We start from the raw sequence: 22,448 nt of genomic DNA, 5'->3' as shown, positions 1-22,448 counted from the left end.
CTCCGACAAGCAGATGGTGTCCTGTCACTCAAGATCAGGACCTTCACCACCCTGGCGCTGCTGCGTTTATATCCTGGTATATGAACATGTATTTATATTTATCAAATGTCATAAAAAATAATAAAAAAATAAAAATAAAAAGTAGGCTGGTAAACAGATAGCACCCAAACACAGAGAGGCTCCTGAAGCTGGCTGTGTGGTGACCCCCCCCCCACGGTTGCAGGAACTTATTTTTGACTCCAGCCGCCTCCTGGCTGAAGCAGAAGCAGCGCTGCAGCAGGGAGCAGCAGGGCAGTTATGGCGCGATTGTTGCAATTGTTCTGGCTGTGTTCTCCACCAACAGAGGTGCTAATTGCAAAGGGGGTCAATTATCCACTCCACGGCGCCTGATTAGGACCACCGCGCTAGCGGCCGATGAGTCACAACAGCAGCTATCCTCCCCTCCTTTGTGACACAACAGCATTCAGGTACTGATGAATTAATGCTGTCGTAAAGGTGATTTTCATTCTTCTGAGCAAAAATGCCACAACAGAGGAGAAAAGAAGCTTTTGTTTTCAAAGCCTAGAATTTTGAAAGAACATTATCCGCCGTCCCTGCAGGGACAAGAGGACAGGGAAATTCAGACTCAGACACATAACCGGAACTACTTTCCTGAGCTAAAGCCTCTGGGCGCAGGGATTTCATGCAGCAAAAGTCCAATTATTAGTGTCAGCCTACATGAAAGTTTGTTGAAGTCTTGAAGAGCGACTCTGAAGGCTGTCTCGGTCAACAGGAAGCTAACTAGCGTTGCCCCCGATGCAGCGATCCGCGTTCAGCCACGTTCATCGACTACAAGTGTAGCTGAAGCAACTGTGAGGGAGAAAAAGTTGTGACTGCGAGTGAGCAGAGACCCACAGTCACTCACGTCAGCCCAACTCTGCAAACTGCGGCAGAACGAATGAGACAAGCAGCAGCGAGCATATGGTGTTTACGTGGCTGGAGGTTCAGGGACCAGTGGCGAAAACACAAGCCCATTAGCATTATTCACTACCCAGCCCCTAATGGGCCCCCAAAACTCTCTGTCCATGCCGGTAATAAACTTTGAGGCCGCCTGCCTTTAATCTTGGTTGCGTTGTTCTCTTTGTTTGCAGAAGTCCACTCTCCCTCTACGTATAGCTGCACCTGATCACGCTGCTGACTTTGATTTTTCTTTTGTAGTCATGTTGTGAAACATTTCTCTCAGCAACCTCTGAAGATCAAAGTGGTCTAATTTAGACATGTAAACATTGTTTGATGGAACTTAATTAAAAAAAAGTTACTGTTAAGGTTATCCTGCCTGAATAAGTTCAATCCTAATGAGGGAATAATTTCATATAATAAAGCGATGGGTTTATTTGTGAAGTCTGCAGGGACGGCTGTTACCGAGCGGAAAGGTAAGAAAACTATTTGTTGAGGAGAAATGAAGCACAATTGCTCTGTTTTTAATACACTGATATGTATGTTTGCGGAGGCTAATGAACCAGTTTTACCAGGTGCGGAGCCTTTTTGAAGGTATGAACTGGATTTCAGACGTAGCTCAGTGCACAACTGCAGAGTGAGATAATGATGTTGGCGCAGGCAGAAGTGCTTTTTAAGTTTGAATTTCCAGCTGTGCTAAAAGCCTCCAGACCCCCTGCAGGGGCTCCAGCACCTTCGCGAGAAGTCCTGTTGTTGAACACAGTTCCCGGTGACACGTAAAGTTCTACTTCCTGTCTGGACGGAGGCGGAGGGTTTGAACGGCGCGCTGACGTTCAAATAAAGTTGCTGAACGGCCAGATAGGAAACGTGTCGTTATTGTTGTGACGCAGGAAGTGACTCATCATCATCAAAGGTCTTTGATGTGTCAAAGGATGTTAGCTAACATTATTAGCGAAAGGTTAGCAGCTTATTTTTAGCTGTAGCGCGCGCACACACACACACACACACACACACACACACACACACACACAGCTAGCTGGTGCTCTCTGTTGTTGTTATTCAAGAAATATTAAGTTCTTATAGATTTGAGATTTCTAGTTTATTACAGTGGAGTTATGAACAGTGAATTTTCATATAAAAGAAGTTCTTTTCCACTTTTAATTTCCTAGAAAAAAAAATATACATGTAGTGATAAAACTCATTTTACTCAGTGACTAGTAATTCTTTGAAAGTATTATTACCACACACACAATATATATACACACACTGTGTGTGCTTGTGTACGTGTGTGTGTGTGTGTGTGTGTGTGTGTGTGTGTGTGTGTGTGTGTGACTACATGTAATCACCAATCATGGCATCACATGTGAGAAAAGACTGATGCTATTGTCTGTTCTGGGTGATGCGGTCCAGCACTGCAGGTAATAACAGGTGTGTGTTCCTGGCGAGTGAGAGGCTCTGGTACATACTGAGCTGATACGGCGCATAACACTGCTAAATGAACGTGTGATTAATCAAATTACCACATTACTAATTGACACTCAGCAAACCTGAGCAGGAAGGATTTCATCACGGGAGGACCGGCATGTTTCTGGGACTGCAGGCTCCATATCATTAAAATTAAAGCAAAGAACTCCAGGGGGTCACTTCTGCCCACTATTTGTTCATTATTATTATTAGAGTTATTTATTTATTATGTATGCAGCAAAGCGTGTTTGTAATTAAGGATAGCTCTGGCAAGCTACTGTAGTTCCTGTGTTTCCACTGCGCGCGCACACACACACACACACACACACACACACACACACACACACACACACACACTAAAGAAACAAGCCCGCCTTATAAAATCTGGCACATATCAGCAGGGAACAACAAGCCCAAGGTTGACACCTGAGGGACGCTCGCATTACGTGACAAAAGTGAGAAGATAACTTGATTTAGTGTTTAGTTAAGCAACCTCTGTCAGACCGGCCGCCACGCTCCGCGCAGGGGCGCACCAAGATTGACTACAAATGAGTCTGCTGACCTGTGGGGGTCGCACATTCCAAAAAACAATTTGAGCTATCATTTAGCAGGAGGTATCAGGTGGTGAAATGTGTTCCATGGCTGATTTTTGACTAATGGATCAGGTGCATAAAGATAGCAGCCTCAGGGTATGACATCACTTCCCCTCCCGGGCTACGAAGGCTACTAAAGCGCCAGCTTCATGCTAGCAGGAAGGGAAAGCTACCTGTGCTGGAGGCTGCAGTGTGAAAGAGATGAGAGGATTTTTGATAGGCTGTAGATGTACAACATCTAATCACTGCAGCACGCATTGTTTTCATACAAACCCACTTTCAAGTACAGTGTGTGTGTGTGTGTGTGTGTGTGTGTGTGTGTGTACTATAGGATTGACGTGCAAGTGGTGCTGTGTGGGTTTTTATGCCTCCAAGTTTTGTGAGTCTGTAATTGATCAAAAAGCTTTTGTTATTTATGAGAATCCTCGAAATCAGATCAAGCTGAACAAAGTCTGAAATAAATTAAAAAAAATGCAGGAAGATGCATGGGAAATGGCATTACATCTAATCTCCTTTTCTCATGAAAAAAATTAATGAATAAATAACAGAGGCAGAAGGAGTATTACTGTAACACAATGCCACAATTTACATGCCAGACTAATTAATATTTTAGTCCTTGAGAGTGATGGGAATAACAAAACAGGAGTAACACACAACTCGCTGGCACCCGGCGAGCTGATTCCCGTGGGCATCCTCCCTGTGGCTGAATGGCAGCTGAGACCTGATGTGTGAACCGGGTGTGTGTTTCCATTTACCTTCTCCTGGTTCTCCTGGTTCAGCTTGTACTTCCCTCAAGTCCTCCGACTGGATGTCCAGTGTTTATTTCTTTCCTGGCCTTTTCTTTGTGTTCTCTTGCGTGGTGTTTGCTCTTCAGCCTTCGTCAGCCCAAACCTTGTTCTATTTTCTTCCCTGTCCTTGTGTTCTCTCTCCTGTTCCTTCCTGTGTCATTAGTTCCCTTCGTTTTTTGTTTTTTTTTAATATTGTGAGTCCTTGTTGTCTGATGTATTATCTGACCAAACTGGACACACTTTAACATGTTCGCCTGACAGAAACTGACCTCATTAAACATATTAGTGTGACTGAAAATAGACACACATAAACACGTTGGTGTGAATGAAACTGGACTCACGTGTCCTTGTAAATCTGATTTACACTGGACTCATTTTTACATGTCAGTCTGACTGAAACTTGACTCACACAAACACATGAGTGTAACAAAATTGCACTCATGTGAAAATGCGACGCTGACCTAAACTGGGCGCGCGTCAACATGTTTGTTTGAAAAAAATTGAACTTGTGTAAACATGTAAATCCAACTGAAACAGGACTCACATATCAACATGGAAGCCAAACTGTAGTTGGACACTGTAAACATGTTCATCTGACTTAAACTAAACTAATGTACACGTTAGTCCAATGAACGTTGAACTCAGAAAAACATGGTAGTCACACATGTTAGTGTGTCTGAAACTGGACTGATTTAAACTCGTTAGTTTGACTGAAACTGGACTGATTTAAACTCGTTAGTGTGACTGAAACTGGACTGATTTAAACTCGTTAGTGTGACTGAAACTGGACTGATTTAAACACGGCAGTCACACTGAAACTGGACTGATTTAAACTCGTTAATGTGACTGAAACTGGACTGATTTAAACAAGGTAGTGTGACTGAAACTGGACTGATTTAAACACGGTAGTCACACTGAAACTGGACTGATTTAAACTCGTTAGTGTGACTGAAACTGGACTGACTTAAACACGGCAGTCACACTGAAACTGGACTGATTTAAACAAGGTAGTGTGACTGAAACTGGACTGATTTAAACTCGTTAGTCACACTGAAACTGGACTGATTTAAACACGGTAGTCACACTGAAACTGGACTGATTTAAACACGGTAGTCACACTGAAACTGGACATATTTAAACTCGTTAGTCACACTGTAACTGGACTGATTTAAACACATTAATGTGACTGAAACTGGACTCATTTAAACACGTTCGTGTGACTGAAAGTGGACTCAAGTAAACTCGTTAGTCACACTGAAACTGGACTGATTTAAACACGGTAGTCACACTGAAACTGGACTGATTTAAACACGGTAGTCACACTGAAACTGGACTGATTTAAACACGGTAGTCACACTGTAACTGGACTGATTTAAACACGGTAGTCACACTGTAACTGGACTGATTTAAACACGGTAGTCACACTGTAACTGGACTTGAGTAAACACATTCTACACGTGGACAAATCTACAGCAAAACCACATTTTTGGATTGGCACAAACTGGATCTGTTTCAGCTGAAGCAGTTTTCCTTCTAGATGTACGTTTGCTGTTCTAAAGGTGCGAGCTGGTTTGTATGTGATGGAGGAATCAGTTGCCTCCTGAACGACTGAACCGTGCATGTAAACCCATGGACAAGCATCAGGGTTTGATGAGTGAGTGATGATCCAATAATTAAACCCCCTGTTTTAAAGGAGCTCCAGGAGCCGTGCACTTCCTTTACAGTGAGATTACTCTCACCCTAGTAAACAAGAATGAAGTACACCTCTTGATTGTAGTCCTGATTTCCTCTGATGCACTGAAGCCATTTTTAAATGGATGTACACAGCAGCGTTCCAATCAGTTTGTCAGAGCCATCATGCAACTTTCAGCTTTTCCAAGAAGCACTTGAAAAGCACTGAAGGCTATATCCTTCTTAAAGTTAAATTGTCCAAACTTCAGAATGTCAAACTGATAAAGCACATCCTTAAGACAGTGTATTTTCTGAACAAGCAACTTTAAGGGATGAAAGGTCGCCTTTAACATCAGAGGCATTTTTCAAGCCAAAGAAAAGCGGCTGGAAACAGAAATGATAAGCGTTTGACATTTTCCCCATCTTCTTGGTGTTTTTCTGGATGCAGGTTCAGTCTAAAGATGTAATAATGGAGTGTTGAGTCAACTGGGTTATAAGTCTGTTTTCACTTTCTGCAGCAGCAGGAACTGACGCTCAGAGCGGTGAGCAAAATGCAAGGCGAGAGAAAGCGAGGTGACTAAGTGAAAAACAGCCGGGGAAACGTGAAGCCACAGGGCTGCGTTTCACCTGATGATGCTGCTGGATGATGCATAAACCCACCAGAAGCCTTTTTATACGACTCCACAGGACCATCCTGCAGAGCGCCGTATCGGCCAGGCGTGTTCTCAGAATCCTCGATATTCGATGCTTTCTGGTGGCTTCACTCTGTGATAAAACACTACAGTTTATATCTTCATGGTTGCTGGCACAGGCAGGCTGCTGCTTCTTCTACTGTACTCACTCTTTAATTTCTTTGTGAAGAAACACACCCAGTAAATCGCTGCCCGCTACACTGATAAGAGCTTTTTAAAAGGTGCCATAAAAGATCAGTTTCAGTCTCTTTATTTCTTGTTGGATGTCAAACGTACGTGAAAGAAAAAAAAAAAATCAACATTACTCCGAAGTCCCTGAGTTCTCCTGTCCTGTTTCACAAACACGATGCGATTGCTTTGGTCTGATAAGTCTAGGAGAGCTGCACACCTGTATTATCGAGCCACGTTTATGCTGTCCGGCGTTAGCTTCCTCCGGAACTCCGTTGTGTTGCAGCTATAAACAGGAGGCTGCTTTGAGTGTCACACAACACCTGCAACACAAGTCTTTTCACCCACAAAGCTTGATTTATTTGGTCTGACCATGTTTGCAAAGTCTAGAGGAGCCACACGATGAAATGATTTATTCACTGTTTTAAGCATCGAGCTAACGACGAGTAGATATGCATGTGTAAAATCAGTGCAGCTTTAATCATGTATCGTCCCTCCTCCATGTAAGAAAACCACACCCATTCAGCCATATTTATAAAAATATATTTCACAAAGTAGGAAACAATACAGGGTATCTTAGATTACAGTACAGGGAGTAAATAATTGAACATACACATTTATAAGCATTAAAGCACAGTAGAAAATATGATCTGCATGTAGGACTATTCCATATATATTGTTTAGTCTACTGAGAACTGCCATAATACTGTATCAGTACAAACTGGGTATGCACGCAGCTGGAGTGCCATTGAACTTCTCATTATGTGCAAGAGCTAACGTGCAGAGACAAAACCTACCACCTCATTGAAAGCTAATGACGTTAGCAGTAACTCTATGTACAGTACAAGTCTTTTTATCGATATCATACAGTGTAAGCACAATATGCACATCGTCTGGTTTTGTGTCTTTGTTTTCTTGGACTAATAAATGTAATCTGTGTTTCCTAGATGAAATTCGATGTCTGGAGGAAGTCACGTACTCAATTGGACTATTGTGCTCAGACAGTCACTGGCTGTACCTCTGAATATACTATGAGATATATGTTACACAGAATTAGCGTGTGTCAGAAAGGTCCCGTTCCTGCGATCCCAATTAATTAGATCATCCTCATTGTTACAGTAACTAGCAGCTCGTGTCGGCCTGCTTGCTTCTACTCTACAGCTTCAGCTGCTTCATGATATGCTGCTATGAAATAGTGTTCAAGTGGCTGGAGAATGTGAAATAACCTAAACGTACACGTTCAAATCGTCAGCGTAGAAAACAAAAGGATTTAAGAGCAGATATACAAAAAACTCATGAACAGTAATGAAGAGTCAACACACATCTCGTCAAAAACAAAAGGAAAAAAATTAACATTAGATTACAATTGTATTTAACTTGCTTCTGTAAAAAGAAGGCCTCAGAGTTTCTACAATTCTCTTTTTTGTCTTCACGTCTGTCTTTTATAGACTAGTAACACTTGTGACCCACACCTGTAGCATGTAAATACAAAGAGTTGTATAAAGCGAGCCGTCGGGGCTGTAGAGTTTATAAATGTGGCCACCAGAGAACATATCAAATGATGACAAATTCACCTTAAAGCCAATGCTCCTTTGTCTTTTTGCTGTTTTCTAATCGTACATACATTCATCGTTGTAATGTAGACCATATATTGCTTTTTCATTGTCATTTTCTGTCAGATCACCAGCCAGCGTGGCAGCTCGGAGAGCTGCGCTCCCTCTGCTGCTGCGGTCCGGCTGCCTGGCCAGCGTGTCGGAGTTTTATGTCCGCTCGAGCTTCAGAGAGACCAACAATATCCATCTTTTCCTTTTCATCGGGCAGCTACCAGCGATCCCAGGGTAATTCTGCTACTGGCAGTCACGGCAAATGACTAACACCCAAAATACTGCTAGACACTCCACGACGGAATCTAAGAAACACTCCACAAGAATCATAGATCTCCTAATAAAGACATTGTTTGGCTCAACAATTACAATGCGCTTGACGTAGTAGATGATGACTGCTATACCTCACTCTAAGAAGAATAGAAAAAGGTGGCCCCCCTTTGTTATTAACTATTTTCTTTTTAAGTTTCTAAAAGCCGGCACCACCCCCCCGCCTCCCCCCCTCCCCTAGCGTTTGATACACAAGTATGTGGACGGAACAAAGAAAAAGAATCTGAAAGGTCTTTTTCTAACAAATCAAAGGTCAGGTCTCGCGGTCGCTCTCGCCCACAGAGTAGAGCTCCCCAAGTCTTCTGAAGCGAGGACCCCACTCTCTCAGATAGTCATAGTTCTGGTCCGAGTCTGACGACGCCGTCTCCAGCGAGCTGAGGGAGCCGGCGATGGATCCCCGGCCCTCGTATCCATAGATCTGGATGGAGTCATAAGGCGGCGCTGTGGGATCATTGTCTGCCTCGTGAAGACGCACGTTGATGAACTCGTCCACGTCCACGCCGTTGGGACCTGAGTGCTGGCCGGCGCGGGGCATGAACTGCAGGTCGGGCTTGATGTCCTTGCGTGGCAGGTAGCCGTTGATGCCGTCCGGGTTCTGCAGCGTCGCGATGTCAAAAGCCTCGGTGTCCTCCTCGCCGCCTCCTTCATCGTCATAACGGATGATGTTCTCCCGCACGTCCTCGTCGTCCTTGATAATTAAAGGCTCATTCTTGTGTCTCCTCAGGGTCACAAAAAGTACTACTATTACTGTCAGAAAGAAAGGGAGAGACAAAGAGGACAGAAAGAAAAGGAGACAGAGGAAAGTCTCGGTCAAGCTTTGACTGGTGATCGTCTTCCGGCGGCAGCGGCGCCTCAGCATGGCGGCGGAGGTGGAGTAGGGAAATACCTCACCTAATAGCAGGATGATGCAGGCCAGGATGGCGATCAGAGCCCCCATGCTCAGGCCGATGGGCAGGACGTAGGCCTCCACGTTACACGACTGCACGATGCCGTCTTTGCTGCACCCGCACACCCGGATGGTCAAGGTGTTGGTGCTGCTCATGGGCGGAGTCCCGTTGTCCGTCACAATGATCGGCAGGAAGTACATCTCCTGCTTCTGTCGTCGGAAGGTGTCGTGCTTGGCCAGGACACTGATGGTGTTGTCTGTCAGGGGAAGAACCAGGGAGGAACTTTGGTGAGACAGATGTTTTTAAACTGGGGGTGCGAGCACGCGGCAGCACAGGAGGTGGCGCTCATCCGACACACGCCAGAGCTGATTCCTATAATGTGGACATTTTCTAAACTGTTGATCCTCTTTTAGTTCTGATGGTTGAAGTGAAACCTGTTCAGTCGTGGTTTGACTTGAGACGGACACCAAACACTCCTGTCAGTGTGCTCTGTTCAAACCACGCGCCTGATGACACTTAGTGACCTGAACGTTCTTACAGTTTACGAAGACAGGGAACTCTCTGATGAACACAAAACTACGTCAAGTCCCTTCACGTCCGTCGTCACTAAGCTGTTAATCCTTCTCTCTGTCCGATGCTGTGGAGGAATTTCAGCCACCGTCTGTCTTCTCTCCACGGGCCAATATGGGAATTCTGAGGGGAGGCGAGCCCACATTCGCCGTCGTCCTTTGAAAGCTGAGAAAGGCGACACTGACTTAGAAGACGGCACATGTCGACCCAGAAAGGTGCCAGCTGCTCTTTGATGACACTTCTGGGAAGCTGTCTGCTCATTAGCTGGCTCTTCTTACCCTGCTCACATTATCAAACACTCGCAATCCCATAAGATTCTGCTCCTGCTGATCTTATGGAAAACGTACAAGATTTATGGTCGAGTAACCTTTGCTTCTCTCCTTGAGGGTGTGATGTAGAGGGAAGCGGGAGAGAGAGAGGGAGAGAGAGGGAGGGAGCCATGTGGAAACATCAATGTTGACAGAGCAAACTTCATCAAAGATGGAATGCGTCATGATAGAATTATTTGTGTTGCACAGTCTGTAATTGATGTGAACATATGCTCAGATTTATTTTCTTACAAGTGCTGCCACAGCGTCGGGCGCTCAGCTTTGTGAGCTCCGCAGCGTCCCGTTTGATTTGGATCACCCAGGAGTTCACAGCGATGAGCGCAGATGTAAAGTACGGCAGCGAAGCATCAGGGCTTGTCCTCATACGCAGGTCACTTTCCTTTGCTTTGCCATTGATGGTAAAAATAGAAGGAAACACTTGGCGGCCGTCGGCTCATCCAAATTCTCAGAGAGAAAATGGAATAATGCTGTATTACCATTTCATACGATTATCTTTTATATATTAAGGTGGCCCATCTACCGGGTGATGGATGCTGGTGACAACAAGATGTACGGTGAAATATTAATTGCCGACATAACAAAAGCAACATTTGAATTAAATTTTGGCTCTGAATAATTGAGGGTGTGGGAGGCCCCGGACGACAGCGGTGACAGCCCAAGTGACACGAACATGCCGAAACTTTCTGAAGTTCTGAGCAGCGCATGAGAGCAAGCTCACGTCAACTCACTGCGAACGCAAAGAGCTTGACACTACACCACCGTTTCTGAGAGTGCGCTGATCCCGTAATGGTGTGGTAATGGCGGTAATCTGATTTGACGTGTTTACATGCACAAACATTTAGGGATTAAAAAAAAACAACAAAAACAAAATAAAAGAGGGGATCAACAGAGAAAACTGAGTGTCAGCTAAAGTTGCATCTTCCTCTAACAAATCTACACTCAGTCGGGTTTCATCCTCCACATCCGAGTGCAGCACTCCAACCCTCTGGAATCGCTACATTTCTCCTAAATGCAGTACGGAAACATGTTGCTACCACAACAAAATTCCAAAAGGCCGTCACTGAATTCAGGACGCCAGGTTTAGGAAACGTCAGAAACGAGCCCCTGCTGGTATCCCTCAGTCGTCTCCATCCACACGACACCAACGCCATATTCCAACATGGGTTCCCAGCACGTGGGCGGATTAGAAAAGAAGGACAGAAATCTGAGCGGTTTGTGTTTCTGCTCTCAGTGAAAGGAGGTTTGTCCCGAGCTAACAAACGTCTTCATCTGGTCGAGAATACTGGGGCAAACACGGATGCTCCTCTTCATCCAGGTGCAACCCCACAACCCTTAACGGATAAGCGGTAAGATGGATGGATGGATGGATGGATGGATGGATGGATGGATGGATGGATGTCTAGTCTATAAAAACATGTAGAAACTGTCTGACTGGTTGTGATTGTGACATCCTTCATCAAAGTCGTGCATCTCCTGCTTCACACGTTGTCAGCTTGTCAGATATCAGGAAGCGGGTCAGAGCCTGGGTCACGTCCCCCCGAGCGGGCCGTCCCTCAGCCCTTCACTGTGTCATCACTACAATTACACTCATCATCACAAACAAAAGCAGCACACAGGCGACCGATGCGCTGCACTTAAGTGTCTCCCACAGCTGCCGATTCAGATGGAAACAGTCGGTGAAGTGCTGGGGGACGCGGAGCGCCGGCTCTCCACCAGGAATAAGCAGAGCTACACAAGTGCTCGGCGCAGCGCAGCCTGTCCCACACAGCTGAAACACTACATGTGTTTACTTCAGGCGCCTTGAGTGTGTGCTGAGAACAAATGCAGGCTGATGCTGGTGAAACATTCCTGGTGGGGTTTTATCTGTTACATCATCTTGAAAACTAGTAAATCTATTATTAAAATAGCAGAGTTCAGGAACCTGCGTGATACACACTCTCGGTTTGATCCGGCGTTCCAGGAGTGTTTAGGTGTCAGTCTACACCGATTACACGGCTCCATATGAGACACAAACAATCTGTTTTTTATGCTTTTTCCCAGCCAGCTATCTACCTGTTCCCCAAGTAAAATGTTGTTATTTTGGAGAACACAGCCAGTCCATTTGATGACCTGATTTTTATGGACTGCTTCCCCTGTTGGGGGGGGGGCTGCAGTATGTTAGCCGGCAGCCTCTGTGTCCAAACAGAAGGCTCGTACCATATGAAGATATTTTGCCCTGAGCTGAAATCATTACACAACATCATCATGAACACAGCCTGTTCAGAGCCGATTAGGAGGGGAGGCAGGACAAGAGTGGAGAGAAGAAAAAAACTGCAAATAACCAATCAGTATTTAGCGAATAAATGTAGCACCATCTGCCAGGCAGCTCCCAGGAAGTCACCCTACATTGAGCGGCAAGACTACCAGGAAAAGCCATTTGGATCCCATTCATTTAGTTTCCCTCAAAACGCACTGGGGAGTAAAAAAGAAGCTGGTGTCCAGACAATCTCACATCTGCTAATTGTGAGCTGCACCGATCCAGCAGATTTCCTCTCCATCACGGCGAGCATGCGGTGGCGGCGAGCACGCGGCGGCGGCGAGCACGCGGCGGCGGCGAGCACACGTGGCGGGTCAGACATCGGGCTGGAGAGCTACGGCAGAAATCTGCTGCAACTTGATTCAGCCTGCGACAGAACAGCGTGATTTCTCCGCAGTCTCACCGTGGTTGTTTTGAATGGTGAAATTGGGATTGTTGAGCATCTCCGGTACCAGACTGTACTCAAAGCTGTGGCCCTGAATCGGGTCGTCTCTGTCCACCGCGCTGACAGTCTGGATCACCTGCGTTGGAAAACAGAGAGACAATATACAGAGGAGAGGGGGAAGCCATTAGAGGAGGCAGACTATTCATTACTGTGTTTTGGTCTCTGCAGATTGCTTCAGTCTAGCAGTGGCTGGATCACACCTGATGAAATATACGGCCTATTCATTCCTGGAGTTTGAGATTATTATCAATGAGGTCCTGTCTAGTCTGGCACGCTTTCAGGCTCCTGGCTCTATCTGTTAATCTGTCATCATAGGTCTTATCGGGCTGTACGTCTTTATGATTGATTGGAAATTAGAATTCAGGCCCTGCAGGACAGTTTCCCTTCTTTGCAGCAGCTCTCTTTCCTACCCCCCCGCCCCCATCGATACGGCTCTCTATTGTCCGTATGTAGATGGTCTGAATGAGGTCGATTGATTAGAAGGGGAATGCTAAGCACTCGTCCAGGATTTTTGGCAGGGGGAAGCATTGTGCCATCTGGAGGAGGACATGAAAGACAGTCTTGAATTATGATCCGCTGTGATCAATCCTGACTGCTCTCATTTCCCCTTTGCTCTGCACACTCTGTGTCAGGGGAGGGCTGTTGCAGAGAGACGGGCCACACTCCCTCCTCTGTAGTTTCCCAGTGAAATAATTAGGCTATAATTCACGGTGGCCAATCATTACAGGGGAGTAAAGAGAGGGAAAGAAAGGCAGAGATAGAGAAAGCGATAGATCACTCCTTTGATGAATGAGATACTTGCTTTACCTGTCCAGGTTTTCCATTTTCACAGAGAAAAGCTTCATACTCGGTGGCAAATTCAGGCGCGTTGTCGTTGATGTCCTTGACTCTGATCGACACTTGAGCCCTGGAGATCTGGCTGTGGTTTCCTGTAATGTAAAAGATAAATAGATAGGGAAGACAAAGAGAGGAGACATAAAATGAGAAAAGACAATGAGCGCAACATAAAACAAGGTTACACATGAAATCCCAGGTAAATTATGTGACCTAGTTTTAATTTCCTTTATTTTTCATGCTTATTTTTCCCTTCATTTCCTGAGCTGATGGGACAACAGCCGATAAGCCGCATCCATCTACATTTCAGCTGGTATCAGCGATGCAAAACAGGATTCAAGGCTACCGAAGACGACGAAAAAATACCCATTCAAAGTGCTTTTGAAAATCCCCTGTTCACTGTCATGTTTTAAAGATGAGGGTAAAAAAATGCATATTAATGAGTCATTGTTAACTGAAGTCTAAAAAGACAATAAAAGGCAGTTTAATTAGATTAGATTTTGATTGGAATTATTCATCACTGGTAATTGACAGTCCCTTTCGAGAGTCCCTGTAAATGCTTGTATTTATTAAACAGTGGTGCAAATGCCATCTTTAAATGCAATTATCTGTTAATGTGGCTCTGTCTCTGGACACTGACAACAGTATCTTCTTTTTTAAATTCATTTATTCATTTGGGGTCGTGCCAGGAAGACACGGCGCGCGGCGGTGCTTTAGAGATCGAGCTGAGACCTCCCTTGCCTCGATGCTCCCTCGCCTTCTTCTGAAATATCGTAACCTCTGGTTGGTTGGAGCTTGGAAACAAACGCATCCATTGGCCTGCAACAACACCACAGCATTTCAACTGATTTCTGGCACTGACTTTCATCTTCACAAGCAATTCATGCTCTTTCATCATTTCAAACTTTGCTCTTTGGAAACCATCTTGACCCCAGCGTTGAGCCCCGGTCCAATGGTTTACTGGAAGAAGCTCCAGTCGAAATGAATCATCGTTCAGAGTTTTTAAAACATATTTGAATGAGCCCGTGTAGAGGCTTCGCGGGAAATAAAGCAATTCAGACTAAAACTGAGGCCCCATCCACATGAAGATTAGAAGCTTAACAGTTTCAAAAATCATCGTCATAAAGACGAAGGCGTCTCAGAAAATGTGTGCGTGGACATGAATGCACTCGATACTCGTGAAAACGCTGTAAAACACATGCCAGACCTCTAGGGGCGCTGTAACGATATGACGGAAACAAGCGCAAACAGACGGGTCACTGGCTTCATCGGCACATATGCTACACCGTACGCCGCCATCGTTGTTGTCGTTGCCACGTGTGGCGCATGGGTGTCAATGAAGATATGAAACTATGACGCAAGCGTCTCTGAAAAGTTGTGGAGGGCCGGTAATCACGGAGCTGCGTATACGGCATTTCAAAATCTTTCCCACTCTGGAAACTGGTTTAAAAAATGATCGTTGACAGACCCCCAAAACGGCGTCTTCGTATGGATGATACGTAGATTCTGCAAAAAAGGTATGCGTTTAGACCTCCGTTTGTCCTCATGTGGATGGGGCCTGAGCCTAACCAGCGTCCAGGATGTTCTCAGGGATTCGATGTTCCTGTGACTCTGCCTTCTAAAGGAGCCTCTGGTGGCTGCAGGGGTTACGGCCAGAGAGAAGTAGGGAACAATGGCGCGGGGAAGTAGAATGAGGGAGGAAGTCAGAAACCCCATGAGCGAATCCGTCCGCGTCAGGAAGCATCGGACTTTGCTAGCATTAGCTAACGCTGCCACGGCTGTCCCTCCTTGATCAACGGGAGCTGAAGTGAAAAACTTTTCCTGATTCAAGGGTGTTTAGAATGAAGGAAGGCGGTGTGAGGCTCTGGTGGCCCGGCGTTGCACTGGGGGGGTGGGGTCTCCTGAAGAAACGACTTTATTCACGATTTAAAATAAATGCCAGACAGAAGTATATCCATTCATGGTGGCAATTTAGATTTGTAACATTTTTGCTGCAGAACTTTCTTTTGGCATCTCACTTTTCAGCTGCAGAACTTCTTTTCTTTGTGCACAAGGACACAGATATTGACTTTTTTCTGCTGTAGCTGGGGTGTATTTGGTGAATACACATTCTTCTGGGAGACCCCCCCCCCCCCCCCCCCCAGCTGTGCAGCACCGAGCTGCAGAACTGCCACTGTTCTCAGCACCGAAGATGCACCGACCCCCCACCCCCACCCCCGGAGGGTAAGACCGATGCTGCGAACCTGACACAACCCCACTCCTGTTTTAACTGCAGACAGGAAAATGACCGACACGCATTAAAAAGGATCAAATCTCGTTACACATAATTTCATTTGAATGACAATGTCAAAGATTATTCCATTTATAGACCAGTTTGGACCCTGATCCAGAGGCCCACCAGCTGGTCCAGGAGACGAGCTGAGGAAGAGGTAAGCAGGGAGGACACTTTAAATTGAAGGTCTGATAGTGATAGATGGATCAGGGCAGATGGAGAGGCAGCGCGAGAGCACGCGCACGCACACACGCACACACACACAAAAGTGACTCCCCCCCCACAACAGCAGACAGGGAATAGAATCTGATTAGTCAGATGTCAACTGGTGCGAGGCAGCAGAACGCGCTGCCGTTTGGGTGGCAAATGGCATCAGGATAGAAGTGGAAACACATCTATTCCTCTTCACGCCACAGAGGGCACCGGTTTCCCCTCCCCATCCGTGAAGAAAAGCAAAACTGCCATATTAGTTTGGCAAATTCCTATTAGGTGTTCCCACTATCTCCAGCCACAGTTACTTTGCCAGGAGGCATGAAAACGTGTTTTAAATGTATGTGTGTGAGACATGACAAGGCGAGCAGCTTATCAAATCAGATCCATTCCTCCAACGGGCTGCGAGGCTGCTTGCACTGCACGGCCAAAACATTATGACAACGTCTGGGCTTTCATTTGTACTGACAATTAATGTGCGTTTCCTTTGATTAAGGGAAGAAAGGCAGAGATAGAGAGAGAGACAGACACGGGGGAAGAAAGGGAGATAGAGTGGGTGAGGAGAGGGGAGAAAAGTAACACGCAGTGTAAATTTCTATTCCAGTAGCTTTAAGGGGTACATTAAGCTTTATCACAACATACAGCCCCCCTGAAACAATCTGTATGCAAATAAAGCCTTACATATGGTTTGAGCTGCCGGCAAGATTTTCCATGTAGTCAGTGAGTTTTGTGGTTCGCAGATGTTCCTTAATCTGTAATGGATGCTGGCGTTGGAGCAATCCACGCCGGAGCATGTCTTTAAAAGTGTTTATTTGATGCATCTTAATGTTCTTGCACTTTCACAAATTGTCTACTGAGCTGTTTAATTCAATCAAAACTCAGCAAATTAACGTATTTAATGCCTCCATGGACTTGGATGCTAATTGTTTGCGCCATACTTTCGGAGCGATTAAAAGTGTAGGTTTACAAAGTGCTGTAGTGTTGCGTGGAGGCGTGCGAGTCGCAGGTCAGTGATTCCTTTGACTGGGACGCCCCGTGGAGCTGCTCAGGAGAAGGAGGCATTGTTTGTGTCTCCCCGCAGTTTTAAAGCTTGCATACCGATGGAAGTCAATCAGTATGTTGATTTGGCGAATGGGGAATTACAATTCTGACGAGAGCGGCGTCAGGGGAGGTTACTTACTGACTTCTGTGGCGGTCACTGTGATGTTGTGCCACATGTCAGTCTCGCGGTCCAGCGGTCGGGCCAGCGTGATCTTCCCGTCGTCCACGTTGATGTTGAACTGCCTCTCCAGATCTGTGTGGCGATCGATGAAGTACCTGCGGGGACAGCCGATCATCAGAGGCGTCTGGACCCAAGCTACTGCAATCCTTGAGGTGCTGTGGCTAATGGGGCCTTAACTATCAAGAGAAGACTGTATTACTGCACATTAAAGCTGCAGGAAATCAATAATTATCATCTGAGGAATAATTACAGGCTTCACATGAGCAGCAGGGGGTATTTAAGCTTAATAAGGTCCAAGAACCCCCCCCGTCACAGCAGCGGCACCTCCCTCCCACTAAAAAAGACCATTAGTAGATGTTGTGTCAGGAAAAGAGATGCGGTGTTGTTAACCCTGTTTGGGATCCGTCAACACTCAACGACTCCCAGAGGCTTTGCATTAATGAGCAGGGACGGCGTGGCGTCACACACCAGCGGAGGGGGGCCACGGGGATAAGGGGGGAAGTGGAGATTAACCAGCCTCCGGCCGGTAGGTGACCTTGGCGGAGTTTAACAATCTCAAAAATAAAAATTTTTTATGTGCCACACATTTCACACGTGAAATACCTTCAAAGGCGGCAATAGAAAGTTCTTGAACAACACTTCACCCCAAATTTGTATTTTGCCTTTCAAGTACTAACAAATACGTGTCTTACTACATGTTTTCCCTCCTGTTTCACTCCAAAATGCAGAAAGAACCAGCCAGGTATATTTAGCTTGAAGCTAACGGCTAACAACAGCAAAACTTTCCAAAAATGTCAGCTTACAAAGTCCTCGGGTCATTAACCCACGTCTCCTTGGTCCAGCAATCCTTTACTGTGCTGAACTGAGCAACAACACCCCCAACAGTGGAGGCCGGTTCTGCGGTGAGACATTTCTGGGTAATGAGATGAGCTAAAAGCAGCCTAACCCCTGCTGGTCCCTGGACTTCTACCTAGTGATCCGGTCTGGTGACCCAGGATCCAGGATCCGGAGTAAAGATGGTGTTTCTCTGAAGCAAAAGTGGCTTGTTTGCTATTCAGACCACTAACCCAGTTATCAGTCCTTCTCAGAGAAGCAGCCTGAATTTAAAATTAATCAAATTAACTCATGGAACTTTTCCTTTTTCTGACTTTGTTTCTGTCAACCGCACTGTGACACACTGACTTTATGGGACATGTACAGTCTTAAAAATACAGTGGCAAGACATGAAACTCTCCAGAAAAACTCCAGCAGCGGCTATGAAATTGGAATGCACATAAAAGAGAATCTGGCCACTCGAAGCTGTGAAATTGCTCTTTCATGTTGCTACGCGGGCTGCGCCAATTCTTGGGACAAGCCCACACAAAATCGACTAAAAAAGATTATGGGTCATCTTTGGTTTCACACATTTCATTTGCCATTATGTGTGACTGTCATAAACATCCTACTCACCCAAAACACAAGACCGCAATGATTCACGTGAGCTAATTACACTGTGTAACGCGGCATGAGTGTTTCCATAGCTCCAGGACAAAGTGTCCCTGTTTCTCTCTCTGTCTCATTCCCTCACAATCTCTCCCCATTTTACTCACTTAAATATCCCCCCATCCTGCTGGGTATCAGGCTATTCCTAATCCAATCCTCCTATCCAATCCTTTACAGACTCCCGTCCCTAGACAGACATCCCTCGGATGTCAGTCCCCTCCCTCCTAACCCTGGGTGTCGTCCCATCTCGCAGAGGAACCGCTCATCCCTATCAGTGCAGACCTGTTGGCAGGAACCTTGCAGTATTTATATGAGAGAGAAGAAAGAGGGAGGAGAAGGGGGCGCAGAGAGGGAAATGGAGAAAGAGCACCATAGAGAGCCAAAATCACAACAACAACAATTTATATGAAGGAGGGTGCTGCTTATACAAGAATGGCTGGAAATGAAATAAATAAACCGCTGGCCCAGATTCCAATTGTTGGGAAGATGTACCGAGCCGTGACATTTCCATTTTTGAGATGAAATGGTGTAAAATCCTCTAGACGCCGGGCTGGGAGAGGTCCATGAGGACTTTCCACCCCCTTCTCTCTTTCTCTCTTGCCCTGCAGACGCAGAGCACTTTCAAGGCAGGCAGACAGCAGCAAACCACCTGGGAGCAGCCTCTCTCCTGCAGACAGAGTGGATCCCAGTCAAACTCTGACAGCCTCATGCGGAAGCGAGGAGACAGACCCTGAAATGTTCTGCCACCTGTCACTCAAACTGACAACGTGATGTGAAAAGAATTAAAAGCAAATAAAAATGATATCCAGTGTTAGACGTGCACAGTTTCCCTGAGTGTGATGTGCACACGTGCGCAAAGGCACGTGTGCGTGCGTGCGTGCTGTCTAGTTTCAGCTTTGGCGGCGTCGCGCTGACCTCGGCCCCACGGTTGATCATCAGGAAGCGGCATTCACCTCAACGTTAAACAACACGTAAAACGCGTCAGAGCGGGCGTCTGCACGTGAGGAGCTAAACCGCCTCTCATCAGCGAGGCGGTTCCCGGCGTGACGTCTCCGCTCTGCATTCCCACAGATCGCCTGTCAATCAAATAGCGTGGCCGAGGCCTCCTCTCTGTTTGAGCCACGCTGGCTGTCACCACCCAGTGATTTTTCTCTTCCATCACATTAAGTGTGTCAAATCACTCTCCTCGGCGAGCGCGCGGGAGACACCGGCCAGTAAACGCTCTCATGAACTTGGTGCGCAGTGATGGTTTCAAATCCCTTCCAGTCAAATATGTTCCTTCCTCTTGTTTCCTGACGGCTGGAGCTTCACCAGAACACTCGAACGTGTCTGGCACATTCGTGGAGGATGTTGTCTGATCCGATTCTTCCAGGCGGCCCAGCGAGCAGGACTGTGACGTCACGGCGAGTTTGGAAGCTGATCCTGGTCCAGTAGGAAAGCTCCAGCAGCAGGAGAGACCCGGAGCGTCGAATTAAACGTGTGAAAAGACAAACACTTCCACCTTCATACATTCAGAGGGGGGATGTGACACTCTAATAATTGTACTTTTTTCCTGAAACATGAATATCTACACAATATCATAATAAACACGCAGTCTTTAATAACTCGGGTTTGATTGTGGGAAACTGCTTAATTATTTAATCTGAATGACAACAGTTGCTCCGCGCTGCCATAAAAATCCAATTAAATTAAAAATAACACATCTGGCGCAAGCACCTCCAGATAAACGGTCTCTAAATAAAAAATAAATACATTCAAAAATAGCATAAATATGCATATTTTTACAACCATCGGTTAGTGAAAGTTACAGTGCTGCCTCCTATATATAATTTATGAAGAGCATCAAAGTAAATATCTCAAGTACAAGAACATGTAATACTGTGAGGAGGGAGGCGTGAACCCCCCCGTCGTTCGTTGTCGCTTGTTGAGGGTTAGCATCGTTTTCCTTCACGTTCAGGTGAGTGAGCAGAGCCGACCCTTCCCGATTCACCTGCTTTCATCCCAATATTCACATCCAGCAGCATTCAACGGCACTGGTTTCTCTGTCTGTGGGTGTAAATAAAGATTCCACATGCAGCTGCTGTCCTGCTGACATCAATAGATGAGGCTGCACGTGGCGTCAAGCTATTGGAGGAGTATGGAGTTACACCACAGATCATAAACAGGCCCATGTGATTCCCTGGAATTTGGCATAAACAGTTTGGTAGAAACGTTCCGTGTCTACACCGCTGGAGCTTTGGCGTGTCATCTAACAGCGACCAGTCTGCTGAGACCTCCATCACGATGAGATCATCCTGCTACCAGTGAAAAGCACCACGCAGACAAGATGAAGAGTCCAAGTTTACTGCCCTGCTTTCAGGGAGAAGAACGCAAGGAATCCTGGGAAACATGAAGACGAGAGCTGGACTTCCAAGAGGATCAAGGTAGGGCGTTCCAGGAGGTCCACTCTGACTCCTAACTTCATATTTCGCTGCTCTTTGTCTGAGAAAACCTAACACATTCTGCACAGAATCACTCCGTAGACGCCAAAGGTCATAGAACGAGAACGTAACGCACCAGAAGCTGAAACGGCAAAAGAGGTCGGTGGATCTTCAGAGGTGCGGTGAGCTGCGACTGTGCAGCAGCGCCGCAGGAAGTTCAGGATTCCCATGTTGCCTTCGATCAGGTTTGTGCTTGTTTGGAACTGACATCACTACAACAGTTCATCAGTGACTCCTCTATTCTACTGTTTGCGCTGCACCTTTGCATGTTTCGTTTCTCATGTCCAGGCACCTGAGGGACGACGATCAAAGCTACTCTCTTGGAATTCGGTGCTTCACTGTCTGACATCCGTCCCTGCTGATGCATTTGTTGTGCTGAAGCAGCCTCAATCCGTAGTTGATCCTATGAAAAGTAAAGCACTAGCATGTGTATGGCAGCCCTCATATCGTCAGGCAGGAGCAGAAAGCTGAAATCTGCCCAGCAACAAAAACATTTGTTTTTTTTCGTGAGACGTCTGGACACTTTTGGTTGTTTGTCGAGACGTTTTCTCAATTGCTTGTGGTGGAAAAACTGCGCACTGGATTTTGTGCGAGATGATCAAGACATTTCTTTTCTACTTTAAACCAAACCAGACCAAAACCGCAGCACCGCCAAGACCTTTGTGGAACACCGTCTCGTCCGCTGAGACCGTTTCAACCACGGAGATGAGGCCCTGTTAGCTTGCCGTGTTTGCCAGCACGGCTCGGAGGTGGAGGGGCCGTCTACTGACCGGGTCAAAGTGGTCCAGGACAAGACAGTGAGCTGCCGTAAATGTTGTGACTCTCCGGAGAAGCACTTTGTGAAAACCAGCTTGTTTACCAGTGACAGGACAGTCAGAGGACTCACACCAGGCAGCGCTGCTCAAAATTTCCCCTTAAAACTTGCTGAGGAACAGCCTTCAGTACCGTGTGGTTGTAAAACGGGATGTGTGTTAAACCGGCGCCATGCCGGCAACAACTGCAGCGGCGTTAATGAAGACATCACCAGCTACTTCAGCTGCCGTTGTGGATTTGTAGGAATATGCAGGAATGATTGTAGGTAACTTCCATGAGCAATCACACGCACGTTTCATGACAGTACGTTCCTAAACTACCAGCCCCCGACGTATCGATGAAGTCTGAGCAGCAAGGAAAGC

At 46.2% G+C, this 22,448-nt stretch overlaps 1 protein-coding gene across 3 annotated transcripts in view; it reads right to left on the bottom strand.

The window, feature by feature from the left end:
* Nucleotides 1-8,419: 8,419 nt before the first annotated feature.
* Nucleotides 8,420-22,448, bottom strand: part of cdh8 (cadherin 8) — a 111,657-nt gene continuing 97,628 nt past the window's right edge. For 2 of the 3 annotated variants that reach the window (XM_086190668.1, XM_086190669.1), the window contains exons 8-12: nucleotides 17,270-17,406; nucleotides 13,581-13,702; nucleotides 12,732-12,849; nucleotides 9,138-9,389; nucleotides 8,420-8,993 (exon numbers count right to left, since the gene is read on the bottom strand). In XM_086190668.1, coding sequence (XP_086046794.1) covers nucleotides 8,500-8,993; nucleotides 9,138-9,389; nucleotides 12,732-12,849; nucleotides 13,581-13,702; nucleotides 17,270-17,406 — 1,123 coding nt within the window. In that variant the 3' untranslated portion in view covers nucleotides 8,420-8,499. The remainder of the gene's footprint in view (nucleotides 8,994-9,137; nucleotides 9,390-12,731; nucleotides 12,850-13,580; nucleotides 13,703-17,269; nucleotides 17,407-22,448) is intronic. The other variant, XM_086190670.1, reaches the window with a different exon arrangement.

Source organism: Aulostomus chinensis, chromosome 2, assembly GCF_037954235.1.
Source record: "Aulostomus chinensis isolate RoL2024-O1b breed Wild chromosome 2, RoL_Achi_v1.0, whole genome shotgun sequence".
In the NCBI taxonomy this organism is placed as follows: Eukaryota; Metazoa; Chordata; class Actinopteri; order Syngnathiformes; family Aulostomidae; genus Aulostomus; species Aulostomus chinensis.
The sequence above is the reverse complement of the archived record's forward strand: the minus strand, read 5'-3'. Positions and strand labels throughout refer to the sequence as shown.